The sequence below is a fragment of the Terrapene carolina genome, unplaced genomic scaffold (genome assembly GCF_002925995.2).
Source record: "Terrapene carolina triunguis isolate 2854851 unplaced genomic scaffold, T_m_triunguis-2.0 Scaffold234, whole genome shotgun sequence".
Lineage (NCBI taxonomy): Eukaryota > Metazoa > Chordata > Testudines > Emydidae > Terrapene > Terrapene triunguis.
The window spans coordinates 2,571,034-2,594,249 of NW_020664585.1; the positions used below are offsets into that span (position 1 = coordinate 2,571,034).

The 23,216-nt window shown below is 48.7% G+C and overlaps 1 protein-coding gene across 4 annotated transcripts in view; it reads right to left on the reverse strand.

The window, feature by feature from the left end:
* Positions 1-23,216, reverse strand: part of MYO18B (myosin XVIIIB) — a 196,199-nt gene that overhangs the window by 150,489 nt on the left and 22,494 nt on the right. For all 4 annotated transcript variants that reach the window (XM_029912648.1, XM_024196396.3, XM_029912647.1 and 1 more), the window contains exons 9-12: positions 20,932-21,074; positions 18,198-18,298; positions 14,172-14,235; positions 288-432 (exon numbers count right to left, since the gene is read on the reverse strand). In XM_029912648.1, the coding sequence (XP_029768508.1) occupies positions 288-432; positions 14,172-14,235; positions 18,198-18,298; positions 20,932-21,074 (453 nt within the window). The remainder of the gene's footprint in view (positions 1-287; positions 433-14,171; positions 14,236-18,197; positions 18,299-20,931; positions 21,075-23,216) is intronic.

The window sequence follows — 23,216 nt, forward strand, 5'->3', positions numbered from 1 at the left end:
AGGTGACAGAACTCCCACCTCCACTTTGCATTCCTGTCATTGTGACCTCAGCATTAAAAAGCAGGAAACGCACAGAAAGACCAGCACACAGAAGCAGAGGAGGAAATAACTGAAATCTAGTTAGACTTTAAAGCGTGGACTATGCAATCTAATTACAACTTTTTCTCTCCGGTCAAATTTTGTATCCGTCTGGGCTGCCTTCCCCCTCCTCTTCCCCCTGCACAAGTAGCAGCCTGGTAAGAGTTGTAGGAAAACAAGGAAGATGAGAGGTGCAAGCACTCCTTTACCTTTACATGCCCCTGCAGCTCCCAGGTGATAGATCCCTGCTAACACACGCCAAATGGCCGTCTGCTCATCCACCGTGATTCCCAAAGTCTCCATAGCAGCTTGAAGCTGGGCAAATGCCACAGAAGCCTTCTGCTTCTCTTCAGTCTAGAAGGAGGGAAAAGAAACAACAAGAGAAACGTAATTGTCTCTAAAGCTAGAGCAGGGGATTCTTGAAAACACAAATACTCAGTCTCAACCTTGGTGGGAAATTAAAAAGGGCACCAAGATGCCAAGAGAGGAAGTGGTGGGAAATTACTAGCGATGCTCGAAAATTTCCCAGCCAAACATTTTTCCTTCAGAAAATGTCCTAACTGAAGCTTTTCATGGGAACGTGATGTTTTGGAGAAAATTTTGTTCTGGGACAAAAAAAATTGAAAAAAAGCATTTTGCTAAGGTTGAGAGATAGCATTTTGATTTTTCACTTTGAAATGACTTTCCATTTCAAAATTTATTTGATAAATATTATAAACTATAATATAAATATTTTAAAAGTTAGAATTGGAACAAAACATTTCAATTTTATCTAAACAAAATGTATCAACTGATCCAAAAAGAAATTTTGGGGACATTTTGAATTGTTTTTATTTCATTCTGAATCAGAATGAAAACCAGTTTCAACGTGGAGATTCCGAGTTTTGACAAGCCCTAAAGATCACAATTAGCCTGGTATGTGTAGAGATGCCATCCGAGTAAACCTGCCCTGGTGCCGAAGGAGCTTGCGCTGATTCTCCTTCCCAGGCTGAAGGAGGTCTCATGAACCCAGCACTTTGCCTGCTAATGCGAGTGCACATTTAGCCATGCCTTGGGCTGTCACGTCGCATTCAGTTCAGGAGGTACAGGCAGGAACGGTGGCAACCCCAGGGCAATTCCTGCTGAGTTGGATTTTATCATTTTGGTCTTCACCTCAGCCTGGCTCTGCTGCCAAACACAGTGCAAACTGGGCAGGAGAGTTTGACTGGAACTTTGCCGCAAGCACCAAGCTCAGCATGGTAGTGATTCCCCCTAGAGTATGAACATGTCTATGCAGATTCAAGCTGGCACCTCGAACACTAGGCGTGTCGTAGAGGCCCTGGTAGCAGTGGGCTGGCTGGCTTCACTGCTGCACTGTCAGTTTGCTAATGTTCAGAGCATGGGAAAGCACATGCAGCATGTTTTGTGGGGAGGCATTGCCAAAAATTCCCATCTGCCTTGGAGAGGGCTGTGCTGCACAGTTCAGTTCTGAATCTGAATGCCAGTCCCCCACCAAAGACCAGGACAGTCCTCAGCCGGGGTTTCCTGCAGTCCATCACAGCGGGAGAGTGAGAAAACAGTTACAAGTGTCAGATCCAGATCTGGACTCCAAAATGCACTTCTGCTGCTCAGGGGAGTGGAGCTCTAGGGTCTTTATCCTTGCGCTTCTCTACTCAGTCCTCCAGCCAGCAGCACTCAGAGCTGTGCTAAGACAGTGCCTGGGACTGGCCAGATGCCTTTGACCCCAGCACCATTACCTCTTTAATACAGGAATCTTCATCACTGTTATTAGACCCTTCAGAATCCAACTACTCTCCTTATATGCAGCTAATCCTACCTATGCTCTTCACAGAGACAGAAAGTACAGGACCACTCTTTTTTTAAAGGCTCCTGGTTGCTGTACATGAATTAAAAAGCATAGATTTAATTTTGAGAGGTGCTAAGAACCCACTGACGTCAATGAGAGGTGTGGGTATCCTTGAGGAAAAATCCTGAAGATGGGAAAATGATCACTTTGCTTTATCAGCGTGTTTCTTGGGCCACCCTGCAGAATGAGAGAATTCTATTCTAGGAATGTTTACAGAACACTACACAAACACTTCGTTCACAGCAAGGCCGGGTGTCAATCTACCCCGCCATGCACTAACCAGCAACCCCTGCAGCTGTGCACTACCAGTTCCCTAGTGCGCTTCTCCCATTTCAAAGCCGGGTAGATCAGAGGGCACCATGGAACTTTTCGTGTGGGGCTGCAGGGTCCCCAGGGACACTGCGTGGGGTAGGTTTACACCCCAGCTTGCTGTGAACTAAGGGGATGGCTACACTTGGAACTGGAGGGGCGATTCCCCGCTCAAGAAGACATAGTCGCACTAAAAGTAGCGTGTAGCCGACATGGCATGAGCAGCAGGAAGGGCGAGCCACCCTGAGTCCCTGCCTGGGGTCTCAGACGGGTACGTCCTCATGGCAGCCAGCCCGTCCCACAGCTTGCATAGCCATGGCTATACTCTGCTTGCTGTGGCTTTTTGTTGTCGTGCTCACAGAACTAAACGTTAGTGATTGCTGAGAGGTACGCAACCGTGACTTGATTACGGTTGTGATGGGCAAACAAAATAACGTCCCAACCAGTAATATACATACTTGGGGCTAGATTCACAAGAGGGACTGAGCCGCCTAACTGCCCCCTTAGGTGTCACTGGCATTCCCAAAACCACCTCTCAGCTGCCACCTAACCCTATAGGCACCTAAATTCTCTAGGTGCTTAAGTTTCCACCAGTGAAATCTTGTAGGCACCTGTTTCTGCCAGTGGGCATGTGCAAAGGCACCTAAATTCTGACACCACTGACCGGCTCACCACCTAGCGTGGGTCTAAGCCCCAGCCAGATTCACAAGTGAGGCGTTCTCCTAGCTATCTCATTGTGGGGCCGGGTGCCATATGCATGCTGCAAGCTCACCTAACCAGCACTCCTGGAGGAGGCGGCGCTGCAGCTGCTTCTCTTATACCCAATAGCCCAGTGGTGAAGGTACTCACCTGGGGTGAGGGCGGCGGGTTCAAATCCCCACTCTGCTTTATTCAAAGCAGAAACTTGCACCAGGTCACTCACTTCCCAGCTGGTCACAACCTCTGGTCTGCTGGGTCTAAGGCGGCATCACCCCCATCACCATCTGACCTGGCCGGGGCACCTATCTCCAGGCCTGGCTCACAATGATGGGACTTGAAGCAGAAATTAATTCAGGGAAGTTCAACAGCCTATGATACACAGAAGGGCCGACTGCATAATCACAGTGGTCCCTTCTGGCCTTAAAAGCTCTGAATCTACGAAAAAAAATCATTGACTCTTCTCAGCACAGTATCTGCATCTGGGATTTGCAGAGAAGTGAAAATTATTATGATTAGTTACACAATTATTATTAGTTAAATATATGTGGTCCCCAATTCCAATGCTACAAAAATTATCATTTTAATGCACAATTAGTCACGGATTTTAATTAAATGTTTTGTGTAATTGTATTAAACCCTGTATTTAGGAGGGTTGGTTACTGATTTAATGATTTAATCAGCTGATTTATATTTTCATACAATTTATATAATTCTGTACGTTGCCACAGCAATTTGGACTCGAACCATCGGTCTTCTCTCTTCTTGCCAAATATTCCAGCCTGCTGTTAAATTAAGTCAGCTAAATTGCTTCAGCCTACCCAGCAGCCCGAACTACATCCTTATCCGTTCATTTCCAATATACTATTTGCCCTGTAGATCTTAGTGTCAGTAATATTTCCATGATGTGATATTAACAAATAAAACAAACCTGAATTCCTTTCCCCTGTTCTAGGAGTTAAATCTAAGCAGGAGGTTTATATGTCATGAACTGGGAAATGGACAAATGTCAGAGCCACAAGGAAAGTTATATTTTTATTTTTCTGATGTGATGAATGGCAAAAAATCAGGTGCCCCAAATCCGCACTGTGATGAAAAACAGAGACTGCCACAGAGGCACAATGTGAGCTGCATTCAATGCCCAGAACAGAGAGGAGGGACTGTTCGACTGTTCTCATTCTAACACCGTCACCAGGTTATTCTGGCTCTTTCTCCAAATAATAGAATCTACTGAGGATATAAATCTTGGTTGCCCATGAAAGATTGAGTGAGTAAGTTCCCAATGCAGATTAGAGAAGCATATAAATGAATGGTGGGCTGGCTTCTTGCAGAAATGAAACAAATAGAAGAGACACTATCTATACACACACTTCCAGGGAAAGTTCATTCCAAATATTAGCAGCGTAGGACCGGATCAAAATAATAAAATGGCATAAAATCTGAGCACCGGCATACGACGGGGCCAGCATTGCTGTATGGGGAACCATATTTTATATCCCTGGCTTCAGGACTGTCCACCATCCAAGAAGTCAGCCATGCAGTCCTCAGGGACCGGCAGAGGCTGGGAAAGCCATTTAGAAGGGAAACAGGAACAACTTCCACCCCTCCTCTTGTCACTTCTTGCCCATGAGGTGGTGACATCCCCCGATGGATGCAGCAGGCAGTGTTCTCACGCAACTGAATGGCCACGCTCCAGCCCCTGCCATCCACAACAAAAAACGTAATCCCAATGACCCAGGAGAAGCACGGACTGGATTCCCTGCAAGGGCCATTTCCAATGGCAGCATGCAAATGGGTTTCAAGTGGAAAATTTTGGGAAAACAGGAGTCAGAGTTGGGCCGAGGGTCAATACCAGGAATCAGGGTCTGTGCTCAGGTTCCAGAGATTGATCAGGGATCAGAATCCAAGTCAGAGCTCCAGGAACAGAGAAGGGCCGTCATGACAGCTAGCTAGGGAACCATGTTATTGCCTACATACTTTCTGGTCCACCCCATGAGCTGATATAGGATCAAGGCGCCAATCAGGGATTGCTAAAGCAACTGTCAGTCAGATCACCCAAGGTGGTGCAACCTCGGTGAATTATGGGTCGCAGGGAGTGACCAGGTTACAGGGGTGGCCATATGGGGCTGTTCATTGCCAGGGAGCCCTGCAGGCCTGGGTTTAAATCCCACCAATCCTTGCAGCAGCAGAAAGGCTGCCTGGGCTATCTTTTCCCCCATAGCAGGCTCCACACTGTCATCTTTGTTTCTTTTCAAGACAAGGAAAAGTAGAGCATCGGCCTCGCGAGCAGTTGTGAGGAGTCTTTGCAAGAGGAAATGTATCAGACTAAGCCCATCGTAAGCAGAGCTGTCTACGGAGCGGGCAGGGTGAACTGATTTCACTGCTGTCTCCACGCATCACACCCACTGCAAGCAGATGGACCATCTTCACATTTCATCCCTGGGTGCTGGCCTACAGAGAACGTCATTTCAGCCCTCAAGCCCACACAGGAGATCCTCGAAACTGAGTAAGTTTTCAGCATGGCAGTCGCTCTTTGCCATCACCCCTCCCTTTGCTTGCCTATCACGGATTGTAGCCCCTCTAGCCTCGCCAGCTCATGAAGGCTCTGAGCCCCGCTGCTGCACCCACAGTAGATGCTGCACCCCTGGGTGGGTTCAGACAGATCACTGCATGAGTGTGTTTTGTACAATGTTCAGAGCCTCACCGACTCATGTCACTTCACCAAGCCGATGTCACGTACTCACAGCCTCTAATTACTATGAGCCAGAGTTTTCAAAGTATTTAGGTGCCTAAATACCTTTGAAAATCTGGTCTGACCGTTCGGTGATGGCTTTGAACCAGTGACCTACAGATGAAAAGTTCCATCTCTCCTTATCACTCCCTCACCCATCCAGTCACCCTGGGGGCTAGCCAGAAATAGACCTTCCACAAAGGGCTCTTCCTCTTCAGTTTCGGCTGGAACTCTTCATCATTTCCGCCTTGGCTGCAGGAGTGAATTCTGTTAACGGGCGAGATGAGCCCAAGCCCCAATAATCACCGGGGCTGAGGCTGCATGTTTGTGCGGCACGCAGCCCAATGGGCGCTGATCCTGGCTGGTGCCTTTCGCTGCCACCCCAGTGAGACTAATCACGAATGATGATCTGGACTTCAAACTCCCTAGTGCTGCAAACTGCTGGCTATTGGCTCAGATCCACAGCTAACGAAGGGCCCAGTTCTGCCTCCTTTACTCACCTGGAGGAGTACTTTGCTGCAGTAGTGTCCCACTGGTGCAAGGGCAGCAGCATCAGGACTAGACACCGAGGGCAAACGGTGTCAAGAAGCTCTCATTGAAGGCACTAAGCTCCTGCTTCCTCCGCTGCAGGGGTTCAAAGCACAAAGGCAGGCTGCCGGCAGCAGGGGAGCAGGCAATGGGAAGGATAACAGCTTGCATATGCAGTCACAGACGCTAACCAGGAAAACTTCTGTGAGCTTCCTTTATTTCTATATGATGATCTACTAGAAAGCGCCTGCTATGGGCATCATCAGCTTACACATCAGTGTCATGCAGATGCTTGTGATGTCACAGAACTTTTCCTTTTAAAGAGGATTTTCCATCCAGACACATGCAGCCCTGAGGCAAAACAAAACACTTGAGAGCGTCTACAGGGAGCGCCGCTGCCTTGGCAGTGGATAGACTGTGTGATCTAATGGGTCTTTGCTGCTGCTATTGCCTATGATAAGGCTACTGATGAGAAAACCCATTTAAGGTCGGCAGTTTTTCCAAACACGTGGTTGGAGCTGGGCTGTCTTGGCTAGAGAGAAATCCATGATATGACAAAGGAGCTGGTAGGAGGAAAAGGAACAAGGCCTTGAAAGCAGAGGGAGAATATGAAATAGACAAATTACTGTGGGAGAAAACAACCTGAGCAAAGAGCATTGCTGGGACTGGTATAAACACACAGCAGGATGAACAATAATTCAAGCACACATGGAACCACTTGTGTGAATCATTCTGTGGGTTAAATTAGTTTCAAGTTAAATTAATCCAAGTTCCAGTGACACTGGCTTTGCTTCCGACATGTGAATATTCACATGTGAACTTTATGAGACTAGCCATATCCCTGCGAATTCCATGCAAAGTAACACTTTGGAGGTGACCATCATTCAAATGATGATACAAAATGGGCAAAATTCTTCAGTGTTCTAGATGCAGCCTTTAAAGCTCTGGAGCTTTTATGGCAACGTGGCTCTGTGATGATCAGCCAGCAGGTTAGCCAAGATTTTTCAAAGCGATCAGTGATTGTGGAGACCCTCTTTGAGACATTAAAGGGGCCTGATTTTCAAAACGCGCTACGCACCCACCCCCTGAAAATCAGACCCACTGAAAGGTGTCTCAGACTGGCCATTCAAAAACAGAGATACCCCAAATCACCAGTCACTTTGGGGAATCTTGGCCATTGGCTTTCTCATTGTACAGACTATAAACTGCAGTAAATGCTTTAGTTAGAAAAAAGGGAGTGGCAGGTGGTTTTTTAAAATTGACTTTGTTTGTTTTATTACGAGATTCCTGTACTGTAGTGTCATTTCCCTTAAACCCAACCATGGTTTTCAGAAACAGACTCAATCTCCAGGGTTTGATGCAAGTCAATGCCTCTGGAATACCTGATGCCTCATTTCTCTTTCAATCTGCAGAGTTTAGCACAGCATGTTGCAATATTGCACGTGGCAACTCATCCCGTCCTTTGGTGTGGTGGTGGGATGAGTGGCACAGCTGGGGTTTCCTCTCCCAGTTACTATGGCTGCATGATTTAATCTCAATAGGCAAGAAACTTAGAGGACCTTCCCCTCATTCCCCGCTCAGCTCAGTCACTTCATAAGCCCTGCATGCTCTGCGAGAGCAGCAGGCTCTGCAAACAGGCAGCTTTCCTCGCCAGCTCAGAGAAACAAAAGCAAAATCCATCAGCTCTGGTTCTTCTCACTCCTTAGAGTGGCTTCCTGGGCATGGCCAGCGCTGGGCTCGTCAGAAGCGAATCCCTTTTTTTCTAGGGGTTTATACCTTGGCCATAAAAAAAATGGATTTGTGCCATGCTGTGAAGTGCTCCTCTGCAGCCAGTGAGTGGACGTTGATTCAAAGTGATTTTACTTTGTGAAAGCCGCCGTGAAACTAAGTGCCCTCTGTACAGGTGACATTTTCCTGGGCTCCTTCTCCCACAGAACATAGGGCAACACAACCCCTCAGGCTGGCTTGCTTGGTTGCCCTCGCATTGGCTGTGCTTCCTAAAGCAGCTGTGAGCCCAGGCAGTGTTACAGCCCGACAGCACCAGTCCATCTGGCCAACGGCAGCATTTCTGGTTCCCGGGACATTTCAATATTTTGACATTTGGTTTCAGAACGAAACCAAATTTTTCCAAATTTCCCACAAACCAGAACTTCAAAAGAAATAAAGTTTCAGAAACACCAACGCACGGTGATTCTGAAACAAAATATGCTCCCCAAGCCCCCAGCTGCTGAAAGCGACACTCAATTTGCACAGCAGGCTACCCCAGAGCCCTGAAACTCGAAACCCTGGGGTGCCCAGCAGCCCGCCAGCCAAGCTGGCAGGGAACCAGGCAGACAGGGCTCTGCCACCCTCTACCTGCAATTCAATGAAAATTCCCCAAACTGTTTTCACAAAACATTTTGGGTTTGACAAACTGGCATTTGTTGACAAAACTCTGCTTCATCTGAAAATTTCTAAGCAGCCCTACTCGGCTTGCAATGGACACAGCTCCATCACAGAGGCCAGGGAATCAGCAAGGAACTGCAGTGAAGAGGCTAACTTTAGGGGGCTTTACCTGGAGAAAATGCAAAGTTCCCTGAGTGCTTAATGCCATATGACCATGTGCAGCCGATCTCATTTTGTTTATATCAGTTCTCATCACTCGTCCATGGAGCTGCACTGTAACTTTGCAGGGGTTGGGGTGAAGTTCGGGTTTGCTGTGAGCTTTGAATTAGAACAGGTTGGGACGCAGGAGTCAAAACCAGGCAAGCCAGAAACAAGCCCTAGAGACTTAGCCAATCTTTACATTCACTTAATAAACCCATCTTATTGATTCAGGATAGAGTCATGTAGGGAAAGGTTTACAACCAGCCTTCAGCCGGCTCAGAGCGAACCCAATCGTAGGCTACAGCTCTGATTCCTCCTGACTTCATGGGGTATTTGATTCTTAGTCCCAAGGGATAGCTTGTGAATACTTGCTGGGCTGCCTCCCCTGAGCTGCAGTTTCTGCAGGACTCTCTGATAAGTAGCATGGTGCCACATGCATGCTGTATGGTTCTAGTTCCATGTTTCAATTTCACACGTTAGTCTCTCTCCGTCTGCACCTCAAGAGCACAGCAAAAGCTTCGCTGTGTTTTGAATGTCACTGCAGTTCAGTCCCAGGGACAGGAGGATATGCTGGTGGAAAGGGATGGTCACAGATATATTTAATAAACCCATAGCGGTCTGATGTAGATGGATACGTACCTATACCCCACACATATACACATAGCTATAATCTCAGCAGGAACTGGCAGCCAGGGAGCTAGTCCTCCCTTGTCCCTTGTTTTAGCAAATATTTTGGAAACTGATCACAACACACAATAAATCAACCAGCACTAATTGGTGCCCAATTCCAATCTCTTGACCAGCCTAATGGATCTTTCCCAAAGAAACAGTCAACTTTACATTGAGAACAAGCATGAAAGATTTCAGGCCAAAGGGTACATGCCTGGCATAACAGTTTATAATGGAAGTGTCTTTCCAACCCTAACAACTGCGTCACTACCATAAAGCTGCACTGTCTAGAATGGCGCAATTTGTTTTCAGCTCTCTCTGCTGCAGAATCTAAAAATGCTAGGGGTGGGTGTGAAGGTTTTTCCTTTTTGTTATTAGCCCCTGGGTCTGCCACACGTAGTATGCAATCAGCATAAATCCATGTTGTTTACTTGATACCCCCCGGCAGTATTCACAGCCACCACAGAGAGAAATACGAAGCATCACTGAGGGAGACGTCCCGTCTGCTTCTCCTCCACAACCGCCCTAATCTGAAGAGGAGGCACAATATACGCCCAGGCTTGTACATACAGTCTTGTAACACTAGCCAGAAATGCAGCTGGGCTTTGCTTCATCCACATTAGGAAACCAACTCTCCCACAGCATGCCCCATTGCCGAGCACAACCCAGCAAATCCAACCACTGGGGTGACCGCTGGAAATCTGCAAGCCCTGGGTACCTAGGAAGTCACTGCTCTGTCTGAGTCATGCCTTTGTGTTGGTGGCTCAACCCCTGTGAAAGGAACAGGAACTGCGTGGGGAAATGGCTGTTGTGACTTTCCTGTTAATTTCTTTTCCACTCCCCTGGGCACTCTTGTTAACTCTTTATGCACCCAGGAGCTGAGCAGCTGGAAGAGGCCTCAGGGAGCGGTCTGAGTAGAACAAGGTGATATTGTTTCAGGAACAGATCCAGCTCCAAACCCAACCAGAGATCACATGGGCCATCTGGTGGTGCTAGGCAGTGGATGCTCCTGCAGCCCAATCTAAGCCTAACATCTGAATTTGGCTTAAAAAGGGCCTTTTGCGATGTAGGGAAAGCTTCCCGACTGATGGAGAGGACGTGCATTTCTGTTTATCTTGCCACATTTGCCAGTTATCGGCGATCGCAGACCCCTGCACCCATGCACCTGGAATGGGTCAGAGATTAGAAAACCCATTCTGCAGTGCACAAGTTCCCACTGCATGGTGGGCAGCATGTCAGCAATCTGCAGATAAAAGCTCTCGAACAGGCACTGACACCACAGACCACAAGGCATCTGCAAATGCCGCTGCAGTCCAGCAAGCCACTAATCCCCAGACTGAATGTCCCAGATAGCACAAAGTGGCAGAGAGGCTCATTAGAGCTCTGAAGGAGCCAACAGACTCCGCAGTTGCATTGCCCAGAGATTGTCGGAATCCTGCCAGGGAGACTCCTTGCATTTTAATTCTTTTCACTTTGCGGATTTGCTAAGACTAACGAAACGTGCACGCTGAAGAGGACATTGATGGAATTGAGGCAACATTAACAGGCTGGCTTAAATATGCGCCATTTTCATTTTTCTATACTGACTGTTAATTAGGTCACTTTCCTTCATATATTCGCCACATTAACAGTGCTGGGGAGGAAGAAGTGAAGCCTAGAGAGATCAGTGAGTGGGAGAAAGGAATAAAAAATCCTCCACTTTGTACTGAAAGACTTCAGCTAGCACAGTGAAGAGCATCATATATCAGTTTTCCGACACAGGCGTCAACTAAAATGTAACTCAAGAAGCCCTTTGCCTGGTGCAGCGTCTCAGAGATCGCAGCCTGAATTCCTGTTTAATCCCATGGGCAGCAGAGCAACAACGAAGAAAGGAGAAAAGAAATACCCCAACCCTGCGTCCTTTCCTTGTCAATTTCAGAGTCACAAATGCAGGTGGATCCAGCCCTCCCCACCCACTGCTGCCAAAGATACAGTGCACCTGCAGAACTGGCCCGTCACTCACATCTGCCATGTAATGCACCGTGGGGCTGGAAAAAATGGGCCAGCAGCGCTATTGACAGGAATTGTCCACAGGGAGGATATCTGCAATTGTATCCAAACCTGGGCACTCCGGAACAGGAGGAAGGCATGATGAAAGAAGGTCATTACGCTGGGAAATAGGCAGCTTCCATTTTAACCCTTTGGTGAGACTGTGAAAACTGAGCTCATTGCCTGGTGCATTAGCAGTGATCAGTAACAGGCCATGCCCTGCCAAACCTGGAAACTCCACCTAGCCTGTGGCCAAGGGATCAATTGCAGAGCAGCTAATTTGTCTGGCCCTGGGATTTGATTAACAGCTACATAATGAAGACTGAAAATTGAATTGTACCAAAAGCTGATACAACTGTAAATTGCTGTGATTCGTGCCAGTGCTTTGGTGCATTGGTAAAATGCCTAATCCCTGCAAACAGCTAAAACTAATAAGGAGCAGATGATGAAAACCAAGTGTAGTTATAGCCCCTAAAAATACGATTCTGATGTTCTCCAAAGCCTGATCTCACCCATCTGAGAACTACTATCGCACGGAACTATCAGGAATTATTCACACAGACAGAACAGTACATTCTGTCTGATTTCACGGAATCAGGGACAACAGAGGCAGACATGTTTCCTTAAAGGTGCCGCAGTGAGTGCTGAATTTTGAAACACAAGCTTGAGACAAACTCTAATCCAGCAGGGTGCTAGACTGCTCCACTACAGACACCAAGAAACCAGTGGCCCACAATCGCCCCGTCTCTGCCTGCTAACTTCACCAGCCCTCCCTCAGATCAGCTAGCAGCGCCTCTCAGGTACCCACTGTAAAGCTGCGCTGAGGAATTTCAGCTCCTTCACTTGCACTGGGTCCCACTGCACAGCACAGCCTCATCCCCCACCACCCCACCAGAGCTCAGCATAACCCAGCACAATACAAGGCCGTTCTGGATCCTATTGCAGTATCTAGCGCTGGGAGCCAAAACAAGAAGTGTGTGTCAAAGTCAGTGTGTGCTAGGATCACGGGGACAGCTCCAGACTGGGGGGTCCCAATCACTGCAAGCCGGATGCCACGGCGCACTGCGTTACTACGGCTATTATTGCTAGTATTTACTATTGAGACTACCAGAGCGGCTAAGAGCCCTAGCCAAGGACCAGGTGCTGTCCAGACAGAGTGAACAGATGGTCCTGTCCCAAGGAGCTCACCAGAGAAGAGACGATAGATAAGCTACCGCTGGGGAGCACTCAGAACCAATGACACAGTAGCCGTCAGCAAGATACCCAGTGCTCTCAGCACACCCGGGGCTAGCCATTGTCGGGTTTTTTGTAGACAGCCTGGCAAAGGAGAGTTTTACGGGGGGATTTGAATGAGGAGGAGGAGGTAGCTTAGCAGGGGATTATGGGAAGCTCCTCCGAAGTGCGAGGGGCCACATAGAAGCAACCACAAAGGTGCCTGTTGGGAAATGTACCAAGTGGGTGATGGAGGCTGGCACCGCTGGCTGGTCAGAGGTGGGAGTCGACGTTCCGGTGTCATCGTATGGGTCTGGGACAGGCCAGCAGCGAATCAGGCCACTGGAGACTCCATAGTCACCCCTCTCTCCCCACAGAGCGGTATGAAGAGATTGGATCTTGCAGTCCAGAAAACCATTTCCACACTAGTTGACAAATAAACTCAGTTCCTTCTGACACACTCCCTGGCTCCTCGCCTGCCCTCCTGTGTGCCCCAAGCTAATGACACACCACCCACTTTGCCATCCAACACTGAGAAGAAATGCAAAGTCCATCCGAATTGGGAGCCAGTGGGTGTGATGAAGGCACTTGTTCTTGAGCCTCCCAGGAGAGACAGCTGTATTTTAGAGAAAATGTACCATCCATACATCCTGAGATGAACTGTCCAGTCAAGGAAGGAGGAGCTGTGCAAATAATAGAGCTTTTTTGATCCCAGGATTTGGTTCAGACCCCTGCACCCTAACTCTGAAATTGAGAAGTAGAGCCAGTCCGAATTTTTCAATGAAATGTCTTTTCATCAGAAAATATTGAGTCATTAAAAATGAAACTTGCCATGGAAAAGTGTCATTGTTAATGAAAATGTCACTGGGGAGGTTTCTCGGGTTCAGGATATTTCTGGTCAGAGAGAGAGAGAGAGAGAGAGAATGGCCAGTAGCCTTGAGGGTACTCCCCTGGGATGTGAGAGAGACATCGAAAGTCCCAACTCTGAAGCAGGAGCACTCACTCTCTGGTTTTTCACAAGCTCTAGTTTTTATACGAACGTGGAACAAAAACAAATGTGGAAACTTCAAAATTTTTTCACAAAACCAAATTCTTGTTTTCCAGCCAGTCCTACTCAGGAGCCACGTTAGGTTCAAAATGTCTCAGGAAAGTTCAGGGTCTGTGCATTCCATACATCACACGATGACCCCTACATTTCCTGTCTAGACCTCCATGACAGTACGTGGGAAGAGTTTATCTCGGCTGTGCTGGTAATTTGGTCTGAGGGGTATTCCTCTGCTAATGCACAGCTCACAAATTCTCCATCTGCAGCATATTTCTAAAACCAGGGGAAGTGCCATTTGAAAGGTTCACTCCTAGGAACAACGCTCTTGTCACCTGGTGTGTAAGAACAAAGCCATGCATACCAGACAACGCTATGCAGAACAGTCCGGGGAAAAGCAATACAGGCAAAGCAGGAGGTAATGCAACTGGTTTGGATAGCCCTACCTTCGAACACGGCCCGATTCCAAAGGAGTTGCTCTCGGCTGTCTGGTGCAAGTGCAGCATCGTCCTGAAAGCAGTTATGAAGAATGAAAATTAAACCACACCTCAGTGCTACCTGATAGGTCTTATTGCCCTCCAGAGGGAGCAGGATCTGGTGCATGAAAACGTTACCCAATGCAACAGCACTGAGTAGTGTTCAAAGCCACTGAAGGAGCTTGGATAATCCAATCGCTCCGCTGAGAGAGAGAGAGCATGTCGCTCTCGAGGGAGGCGGACATATTAAACTCATGTTTTCAGGTGTGTTTCCTAAAGGCTCATGCTTGGAAATGCTTCTCTGTGCCCCTTTCGAGATCATCAAGCCCAAAGGAGTATTGTAAACTTCACTCTAGAAAGGCCTTCACTGGCCAGAAGTTTCAACTCCTTTCACCAAAGCAGATTCTCTCCAATTCCCATCTGTGTTTTCTGATTTCTGAGTGCTAGTTCCCCTCTTGCAGTCCCATGCTGCATGCACAAGACGTACAAATGTCCTTGGCACTTCCTTTCCCTCCCTTTGATAAGTAACTCATTGGGTTTGGAGGGGAGGTGATTAATAAAGGCTCCTAGCCATGAACGGGTTTATACCTCCAGTCCTACAGTTACCAACACCACAATACAATTCACACCCCGGTGAGCTATTCTGTTGTAGTGTGAATTCACTACCATGTTGTACGGTATCGCACAGGGTCAGGGTCAGGGTCGCAGTCACAACCCAGCTTTGCAGATACGAACCAGGGTGCCCACATGGTTCTGTGAAAGGGAGATGGGGAATTCCAGGAAGCTCATGGGCCAACTCAGACAAACAGAGCTCATGTTGGCCTCCTCGGTTCAAGGGTATTCGTTACTTGTATAGTGCCACTGGTGTGTATAGACTGCTGCAGGTACAAGGGGAAATGGCCCTGCCCGTGGAGTTAACAGTCAATGGGACTATTTCTGTAGTAGGGGGCGAATTAACTTGGGCTGGATGCAGCCCAGAGTTGTTAGGTGGGAGGTGAAATCATTCATATAAAATGAAAAGTGACCCAAACTGGCATCCAGAACTCAATTATTTGTGTGTGTGTTAAACTGTTAACTGAATTTTTTGGAATTATTTTTCATTTTCTTCTGATTCGCTCAATCCTGGTTTTAGCCAAGATGCAAAAGCGCCAGAAGTCTCCTGCCCGACCCTGTTCTCTGAAGATTTCTCGCCCAGTTCCACACTCGAGTCTCTGAAAGTGATCACTCCACACCCTGGAACCTTTGACGTTTGCCCACTTCCCCTAAGATGACACCCGAAACAAACTCCCTATAATACAGTGCCCTGATTTCTGGTGCTTATGTGTCTTTGCTGTCCAATCTCATTCTATCAGACAACAGATTAACAAACAGGCCAAAACTCAAACCAAATTCTGTGCGGGGAAATCATTTCATAGCTATTCTGCTCCCTCTGCTGGGGAAATGAGAGTCCCTCAGTACGGTTCCAGAGCCTAATTCACATCCCCTGACAATATCATGTTGATTTGTCTGATCCTACATCTCTTGTTTAAAGTCTCCCTTATTAGCCCATAACAATACATCTGTCTCTATCAATAGCCTTGTCAAGGGCAGTCCTGTCCAAAGACCTTTAGAACAAAGCCTCTGCCAGACTGATTTTTTTTCACCTTCTTTATCAGCACAGAAACATTGTGCTTAGTGCAAGGCCCCCTGGATGATCTGCACCATACGATCCAAGTGTCTTTGTTCTGTATTCAGCCCTCATCACAGAGAACTGGACCACACTATTCACAAAGCAGCTCTTGAGTATAAATGGGGGGGGGGGAGGAGAGGGGAGCCTGGAAGCAGATCCCAATGGTCTAACAGTTATCTAATAGAAGCTGCGCAGATTGGCCAGCCGTGTCCAGTCGCAGCTCTGTGACTGAGGAGAAACATCTCAGAATCGGTGGCCTCTCTTCTGAAGCCTATACACATTTTGTGCCCTGGATGCGCCTATCGACCTAGATGGCGATACGCTTGATTTACACCCGTGTACACAAGAGGAGAATCTCTCTCACTGGTGTAACACTTCTTTGACCCATATTTCTAAGTGCGTCACTTTGGTCTAGCATCTCTCTCCACACAGACACACAGCTCCCTGCTGAAACCTCATCACGTCTAGCGGCTGAAGGGTCTAATGTATCCACCCTTCTATGCGGGGGATTCATCCGGTATTGAAATGGACCCTTTGTAATAATAAAGGGACATGGAAACCGCAGTGCCCGTCACCCAGCCGAGAACTGATACATTCGAAGGCACTGGGTCATGGTACAGCTGACTATTAATGAACGTCAGAGGAGCAAGTGAGGGGAAATGTGCTGTATGAAATACTGATCGGGTGGAAGATCTCAACCTATTGTGTGCTGAGGTCTGCAGTGGTGAGGTGATATTCGCAGACAGTACTGTACCTCCACAAGGGGTGACCCAAGTGACCAGCACACTGAAATTTTGTGGTTTGTAGCCTTTTTTAAAAACTTATACCTGAAAACCATTCTCTGGGTGTAATCAGAGTGGCCTGCACAATTGGCTAGAAGAGTCTAAATGGACCTATACAGTGAAGATCTCCTCCTGACCTGCTATTTGCCTGCGCAACCTATATTGCAAAATCCTAACTTCTGTACATTGTTACTAAACCGGCAGCTACTGGTTAGAGAACATGAGTTCGGCCTCTGTCTCCCACAGCCGTGGAAGGATTTTCCGGGCATTCCCTGAGGAATGGCTCCTGGACTCAATGTGTGCAATATTCCTGCAGGAGTTGGGAGGAAAGAACTGCTTTTCATTCCTCTCTCTGGAAAGGGACTGACTGTAAGAGAGAGCTGAACAAACACGCCTCTGCCCCACAATGGCAAAGAAGCCGTCCTATTCATTGGGATTCAGCTGCCAGTGTGGAGAGAGAGAGCCCTTCTGGTTAGTCTGACCTCTGGGCCCCAGCGCGGCTTGTGGAGCTAGCAGGCCTCAGCCCTGACAGGACCCCAGCCCAGGGTCTCCTCCAGCAGTGCCTCTCTCGTGCAGGTTTATTACCCCGCACAAGACATAGCAACAAAGCAGCTCCAAGACCCTGACGTCCCTTGGCTGGTGCTTTCCACCATATAATAGGGACTATTTGCCAGGAAGTGCTAACAGAGCCTATTTACTCAGAGAGGCACATCTTTCCCTGACTGGTAACCCAGCCAGAGAGACCAATAGCTCTCAGCACAAACAGAAACAGACAGGAGAGAGATTGCTAGAGTCCCTCATAGTCCATATGTGTTTCTCACAGGCTCCATTTCTCACCTGGAAGCCTCTGCACAGATCCCAGTATCCCTCCCAACAGTCCCCTCCAATGCAAGAATTAACTAGCCCGTTCCTTGCCTGCTGTCCCCTCCCACCCATCGCTGCCTCCTCCTCACACCTCACTATACTGCTGCGCATTCTCTGGAGGCTCCCATGCATTCCTCTGGGTTCATGATCAATCCCGTCCTCAGCAAAGCTCGTCCAGGAACTCACTTGGGGGCACACAGGATCAAAGAAATGTGGGGCTAGAGGGGACCTCGAGAGGTCATCTAGTCCAATCGCCTGCACTGAGGCAGGACCAAGTATTATCTAGCCCATCCCTGGCAGGGATTTGTCCAACCTGTTCTTAAAAACCTCCAGTAATGGGGATTCCACCACCTCCTTTGGAAGCCCGTTCCAGAGCTTGGCTACCCTGAGAGCTAGAAAGTTTGTCCTAAAATCAAACCTCAATCTCCCCGGCTGCCTGCGATGACCTTGCTGAGGTCGGTCCCATTGCTGTCCCTTGGTCTGTCTTCATGAACCTGTCCCCCGGGGAGGGGAGATATTAACACGTCACACTCCCTCACCCAATCTTGTTAGACCACTCTGTGCTGGATGCGTCACTTCTAGTGGCCCCATCACCATGGCATCTAGCCATGAGGGCATGGCGGAAAGCTATCGCACACAGACACACCAGATTTCATCCCACACACACGGCCTCAGCTATACCTGTGAGCCATGTCCAGGCCTGCCAGCATCTGAGAAAAGACACTGAAGTTGCTCTCTCCTTCGGGTTGCTGTGCGACACGGACCCTTTCCAACAGCATCGTCTGGCAGAGGAAAGAAAGAGAAGCTCAGCACCCAGTCCCCAGCCTGCAATCCCCGCCCAGGGCCAGCCGAGCGCAGAGGCTGTGAAACCCACACTGGCTGGGAATAGCCAAATGACCATCGTACGTTGTGACGGGAGGGGTTCTTTACACCGAACGCCCATCACTGGCCAAATCAGAGTCACCGAGGAGTGAGCCAGACCCACAGACCTGGGGATAGGACGATGCCACCTGGATTTTTTACATATTTTGGATGTGGACAAAAGGTTAAAGCTTTTGAAAATGGATTATTTGAGAGACCAAACTTTTCCCTGGGTTACATCAGCCCAGCACCCCTGCGAAGTAAGTGGTGTAACTGAGAGGAGGATTTAGCCCAAGGCATGAAGGGGTAAAACTTTCAACAGCATGTAAGGGACTTTCAATGGGACTTGGGCTTTCCATCACCTAGGCGCTGTTGAAAACGCTAATGACCACTCTCAAATGATTCTTTCCTTTGTATCCCAGGGACAGGCAAACCATTCCCGGACTGGAAATGAGCCTGAACCAAACTCTTTGATCTTTATTATTTGTTACGGCTGAGTGCCCCTGCCTTTGCAACCGGCAGAGGAAGCGCCGATTCTTGTGATGGTTCCCCCTAGAGCTGCAGGTGATTATCCGCTATGCAGTGCCATATAGCGGCACATGTTCAGATGGCTCAGACACACCTCACCGCACATTCAGTGCTGAGCCAAGCCAAGCCAATCCTGCCAGCAGAGAGGGGGTGGAGCCTGGCAGCTTCGCCATCACTGCTTACTACAAAGACTCGCTCTTGGAAACCGGGGACCCCCCTTGCTGCTCTCCCCTATGTGCTGGGAACAGCCTGCTCCACTCTGCCGTTAACTTCCCGACCCATCCACGGTTCGCCCTGGCAATCTGACCTGTACAAGCAGGAAGCCAAGGGGGGTTATGCTGCTACATGGGACGCCTTGGTGAGTGGAAGGGAAAAGAAAGACAGAAACGCCTCCGTTGCCTGGAGCGTCTCTCCGAGCACACCATAGCTGGCCTCTTTCAAACGCAGGGATTCCGGGAACTTAATCTCGGAAGAAGAAGAATTGATGCAGCGGATTTCAGGGAGCATTAGAAATGGAAATAGCGAGAGAGCCAAAGTCAGCCTTGAGCTGCCCCAGGGGGGTCTCTTCTAGTCTGCCCCTCCCCAGGCAGCTGCAGGGCTGGTTCCCGTTGTGCTGCTCAGCAGAGAGGCCCAGCTAATGCACTCAGGGGACTGTTCCAGCCCCAAGGCAGGTCTGCTAGCTCCGAGGCAGGCCAGAGCAGTAGGCAGCATGCGCCAGTGACATGCAGGGAGTATATGCTGCTCGATTCTTGGTCCCTGGGATTCCCACCCAAGCAGCTCAGCTCCTGAGAGCAAGGGCAGGGCAGACCTTTGCTTCCCTTAGCTGTGCTGATAATGAAAGCAGAGAGACGCTTCTGTTTAATTTCACGGCCAACATGTACGGTGCTGCTAATTAAATGCCAAATTATAGATTTACGTATGCATATTTCACACCAGCCCCATTCTGCTTGTCTCCCCAGGACGAGGTGGCTGGTTACTGGCTGCTGTGGAGCCCAGCGGCGTCACTAAAAAAGCTCCTGCTTAGCAGGAATTTGGATGACGTAAGTCTAATGCTGGACAGATGAGAGACTGGGGACACATGCAAGGCTGCAGCTACCATTGCTGTCCCTCCTGGCAGCAAATAGGTAGAGGCAGTTTCCATTAAATACACAGAAACCAGCTGCCAGTCAGAGCTCAGGCCTCCCCCAGGTTCTGAGGGGCTTTGGTTTGTCTCAGAGCAGCAGAGAATCCAGAGCCCCGGACAGCCGGTGCGGATGTTACTTGTTGCCTATTTACTGAATGTTCCACCAGGATGTTCCTCGTGGCAAGGGTGGCCTTGCGTTCAGATCCATTTTATATCAACTTATTTTTTCCGGAGTTCGTATTCCGCAGGACAATGCAAACACGCTCTGGTTTGTTAACCGGGTCTGGCAACGCTCCCTTGGCGTCGCCTGGCACCGGGCACTGGACTCAAAGCAGGGACTTGAGTTCTAACCATGGCCCCAGTGGCCTTGGGCAAGCTGCTCCCCTCTGCCTTGGTCTCCAGACAATGCTGACCCGCCTTGCAGGGGTTGCTAGGGTTAAACAGCTGACACTAGAAGAGTGCTCTGCAAGGACTCAGTCGGATGACGACTGAACCAACCATGGAGTGAAGGGGTCTGCGTGGAAGGCAGCTGACCACCGACCTGCCATGGAATAGACCCCAGAATTCTCACACCCCATTAGACCCCAAGGAAGGGAGAAGTTTTATAGAGATGCTTTACTGGGCAGCACTTGCATTCCCCTTTACCTCCTCTAAACCTCCACCCATTTGCATCCCCAGCAGGACGCTCCATGCATGTCCACAAGTGCTGGACGGCAGTGTGACCATGGGGATTACTGTGTGGTGCTGCTAGAGAGGGACCAACCCTGCACCTGGCATACAAGGGCACCAAAGAATTGCAGTAGGTCTCCTCTGGCCACTTGAGCTCTCCCATCTTGCCAGTGGAAGAGGCTGGCACTGTGCAGCACTTGACCTGGGTGCGGTGGCAGGGGTATGCAGAGTTACCTGGAGGTGAGCGGCTGTTATTCGGCCTGTGGCGTTGAAATCCAGCGACATGACCATGGAGAAGCGAGTGGAGGCGCCATTGTAACAGGTGGTCACTGTCCCAAAGGCTTTGAGGATTGTGAACATGGCCTGAATCTTCTCCACTGCAAAAATCAACACAAACAGTCTGGTTTGCAACAAGCTCTGTGACTGGCTGTAACAACACTGCACGCTTCCCCGGTTCGAATCCCAGGTCTCCATCTCCCTGGGCCCCGGTGCGACAGCTACACATGGCTGCTGCTAACCCGAAAGCATTCATGTTCTTCACTGAAAATCAGACCCTCCTCCAAGTCACAACTCCTAAGGCATCTCTGGGGTGGGTCCTGCACTGATGGGCCCGCATGGCGCAGACTCTCTTAGCAGGGAAGGCTGTGATGTCACAGTGGAGGCTGCTAGCTCAGTGGTGTGTTGTGGCTCATCATTCTGTTTATCCCTTGGGAGGGCCTTCATTTTTGCATGCAAAGTCATTGGGAGTTAACCCTGTGTAAACCTAGATCAGAAAATGTTTAATTTATTCGATTTTTTAAAAGTCATCTGTAGGCGCCATCCAGGCTGCGGCCTCCTGCCCCAGCAATCAAACAATACAATGTAAATGTAGACCAGGGACTATCCATAAATGGAGACATCTCAGTCCACACCCTCCCCCACAGCCGTACCAGAGGGAGGGGAAGAGGTGCTGGAAAGCCTAACAAACCCAGGCTCTGGGGAAACGGGGTGTGGGAGCAAGTTCTAAAATCATTCCAAAATGTTACTGCACTGGGAGCATTTGAGACAGGCACATTACACAAGTAGAAGGGATAAATTGATACATATTCTTCCTTTCCCCTTTGTGCAACAAAAATAAAATAAAATGCAACCACACAGTGTCAGATTCCACGGTCATCACATTGCAGCTGCATGGACTTTACCATCAACAGCCAGGAAAGCACCCAGAACCTCATGGATCAGAAGCACAGGGGCTCCTACCACCTGAGCTACAAGAGAACTTCTGCTAGTCAGAATGGGGCTAGGACTTAGCAGGAACAGGAACACAAAGGTTGTGGGATTCCACTCACATAACTGGAGAGGACAGTCCGGCCCTTTTCATTCCTATCTGTGATCAGTTCTGTGCACACATGGGAGGGGGTTCCCCATAAACATCCACACAAAGCCACCTCCTTCATATCCTTCCTTGACACACTCCTCGGCCCTGAAGTCTACAAAACCTTGGCGTTTACAGACCAATGTGGTTGTTACTGAAGTAATAAACTTGGTGATTGGTTCAGTATAACTAAGTGTCCTGATCTGGGAAATACTGACCAAGGTAAAAGTAGACCTGAAAAAGAACCGAGGATTAACACTAATGAGCTACTGCTCTCTGGACTCAATACAAAGGAATTATCCTTATTAAATTCCATTCAAATAGTGGCTATCACATTTATCCAGTTGGAAAATATAGTTTGTTAGATTTTGGCTTTAAACAAATCTCATCAGCATCTCGGTAAATTCATAAAACTGGCCCCTACTCACTCTCGCAGTATGCTGAGCCCGCTGCTTGCAATGCTGAGCCAGACTAAAATTAATTGTAATGATCTGTATTACGGCAGCCCCCAGCAGCCCCAGTTAGAGACCAGGCCCCCCGGTGCTAAGCACTGTAGAAACACAGGACAAGGAGAGGCCCCTGACCCCAACTGCTTACACAGAAATGTAGAAATGTCGGGCTGAAAGGGCTCTCAGAGCTCACCAGGTCCAGGCCCTGGCATTGAGGCAGGATCAAGTAAATAGACCATCCCTGGTAGGGGTTTGTCCAACCTGGTCTTAAAAAACCTCCAGTGATGGGAATTCCACAGCCTCCTATAGAAGCCTGTTCCAGAGCTTAACTACTTTACAGCTAGAACGTTCAATCTCCCTTGCTGCAGATTAAGCCCATGACTTCTTGTCCTACCTTCAGTGGACAGGGAGAACAATTGATCACCCTCCTCTGTATAACAGCCCTTAACATATGTCAAGACTGTTCTGAGGTACCACTCACCCAGCCTTCCCTCCTAAGTCAGGGTTTCTAAACCTCATATCATTTTTGTTGCTCTCCTCTGAACTCTCTCCAATTTGTCCAAATCTTTCCTAAAATGCGGCACCCAGAACTGGACACAGTACTCCAGCTGAGGCCTCACCAGTGCCGAGCAGAGTGGGACAATTACCTCCTCTGTCTTACATACAATACTCCTGCTAATACACCCCAGAATTATATTCGCCTTTTTCACAGCTGC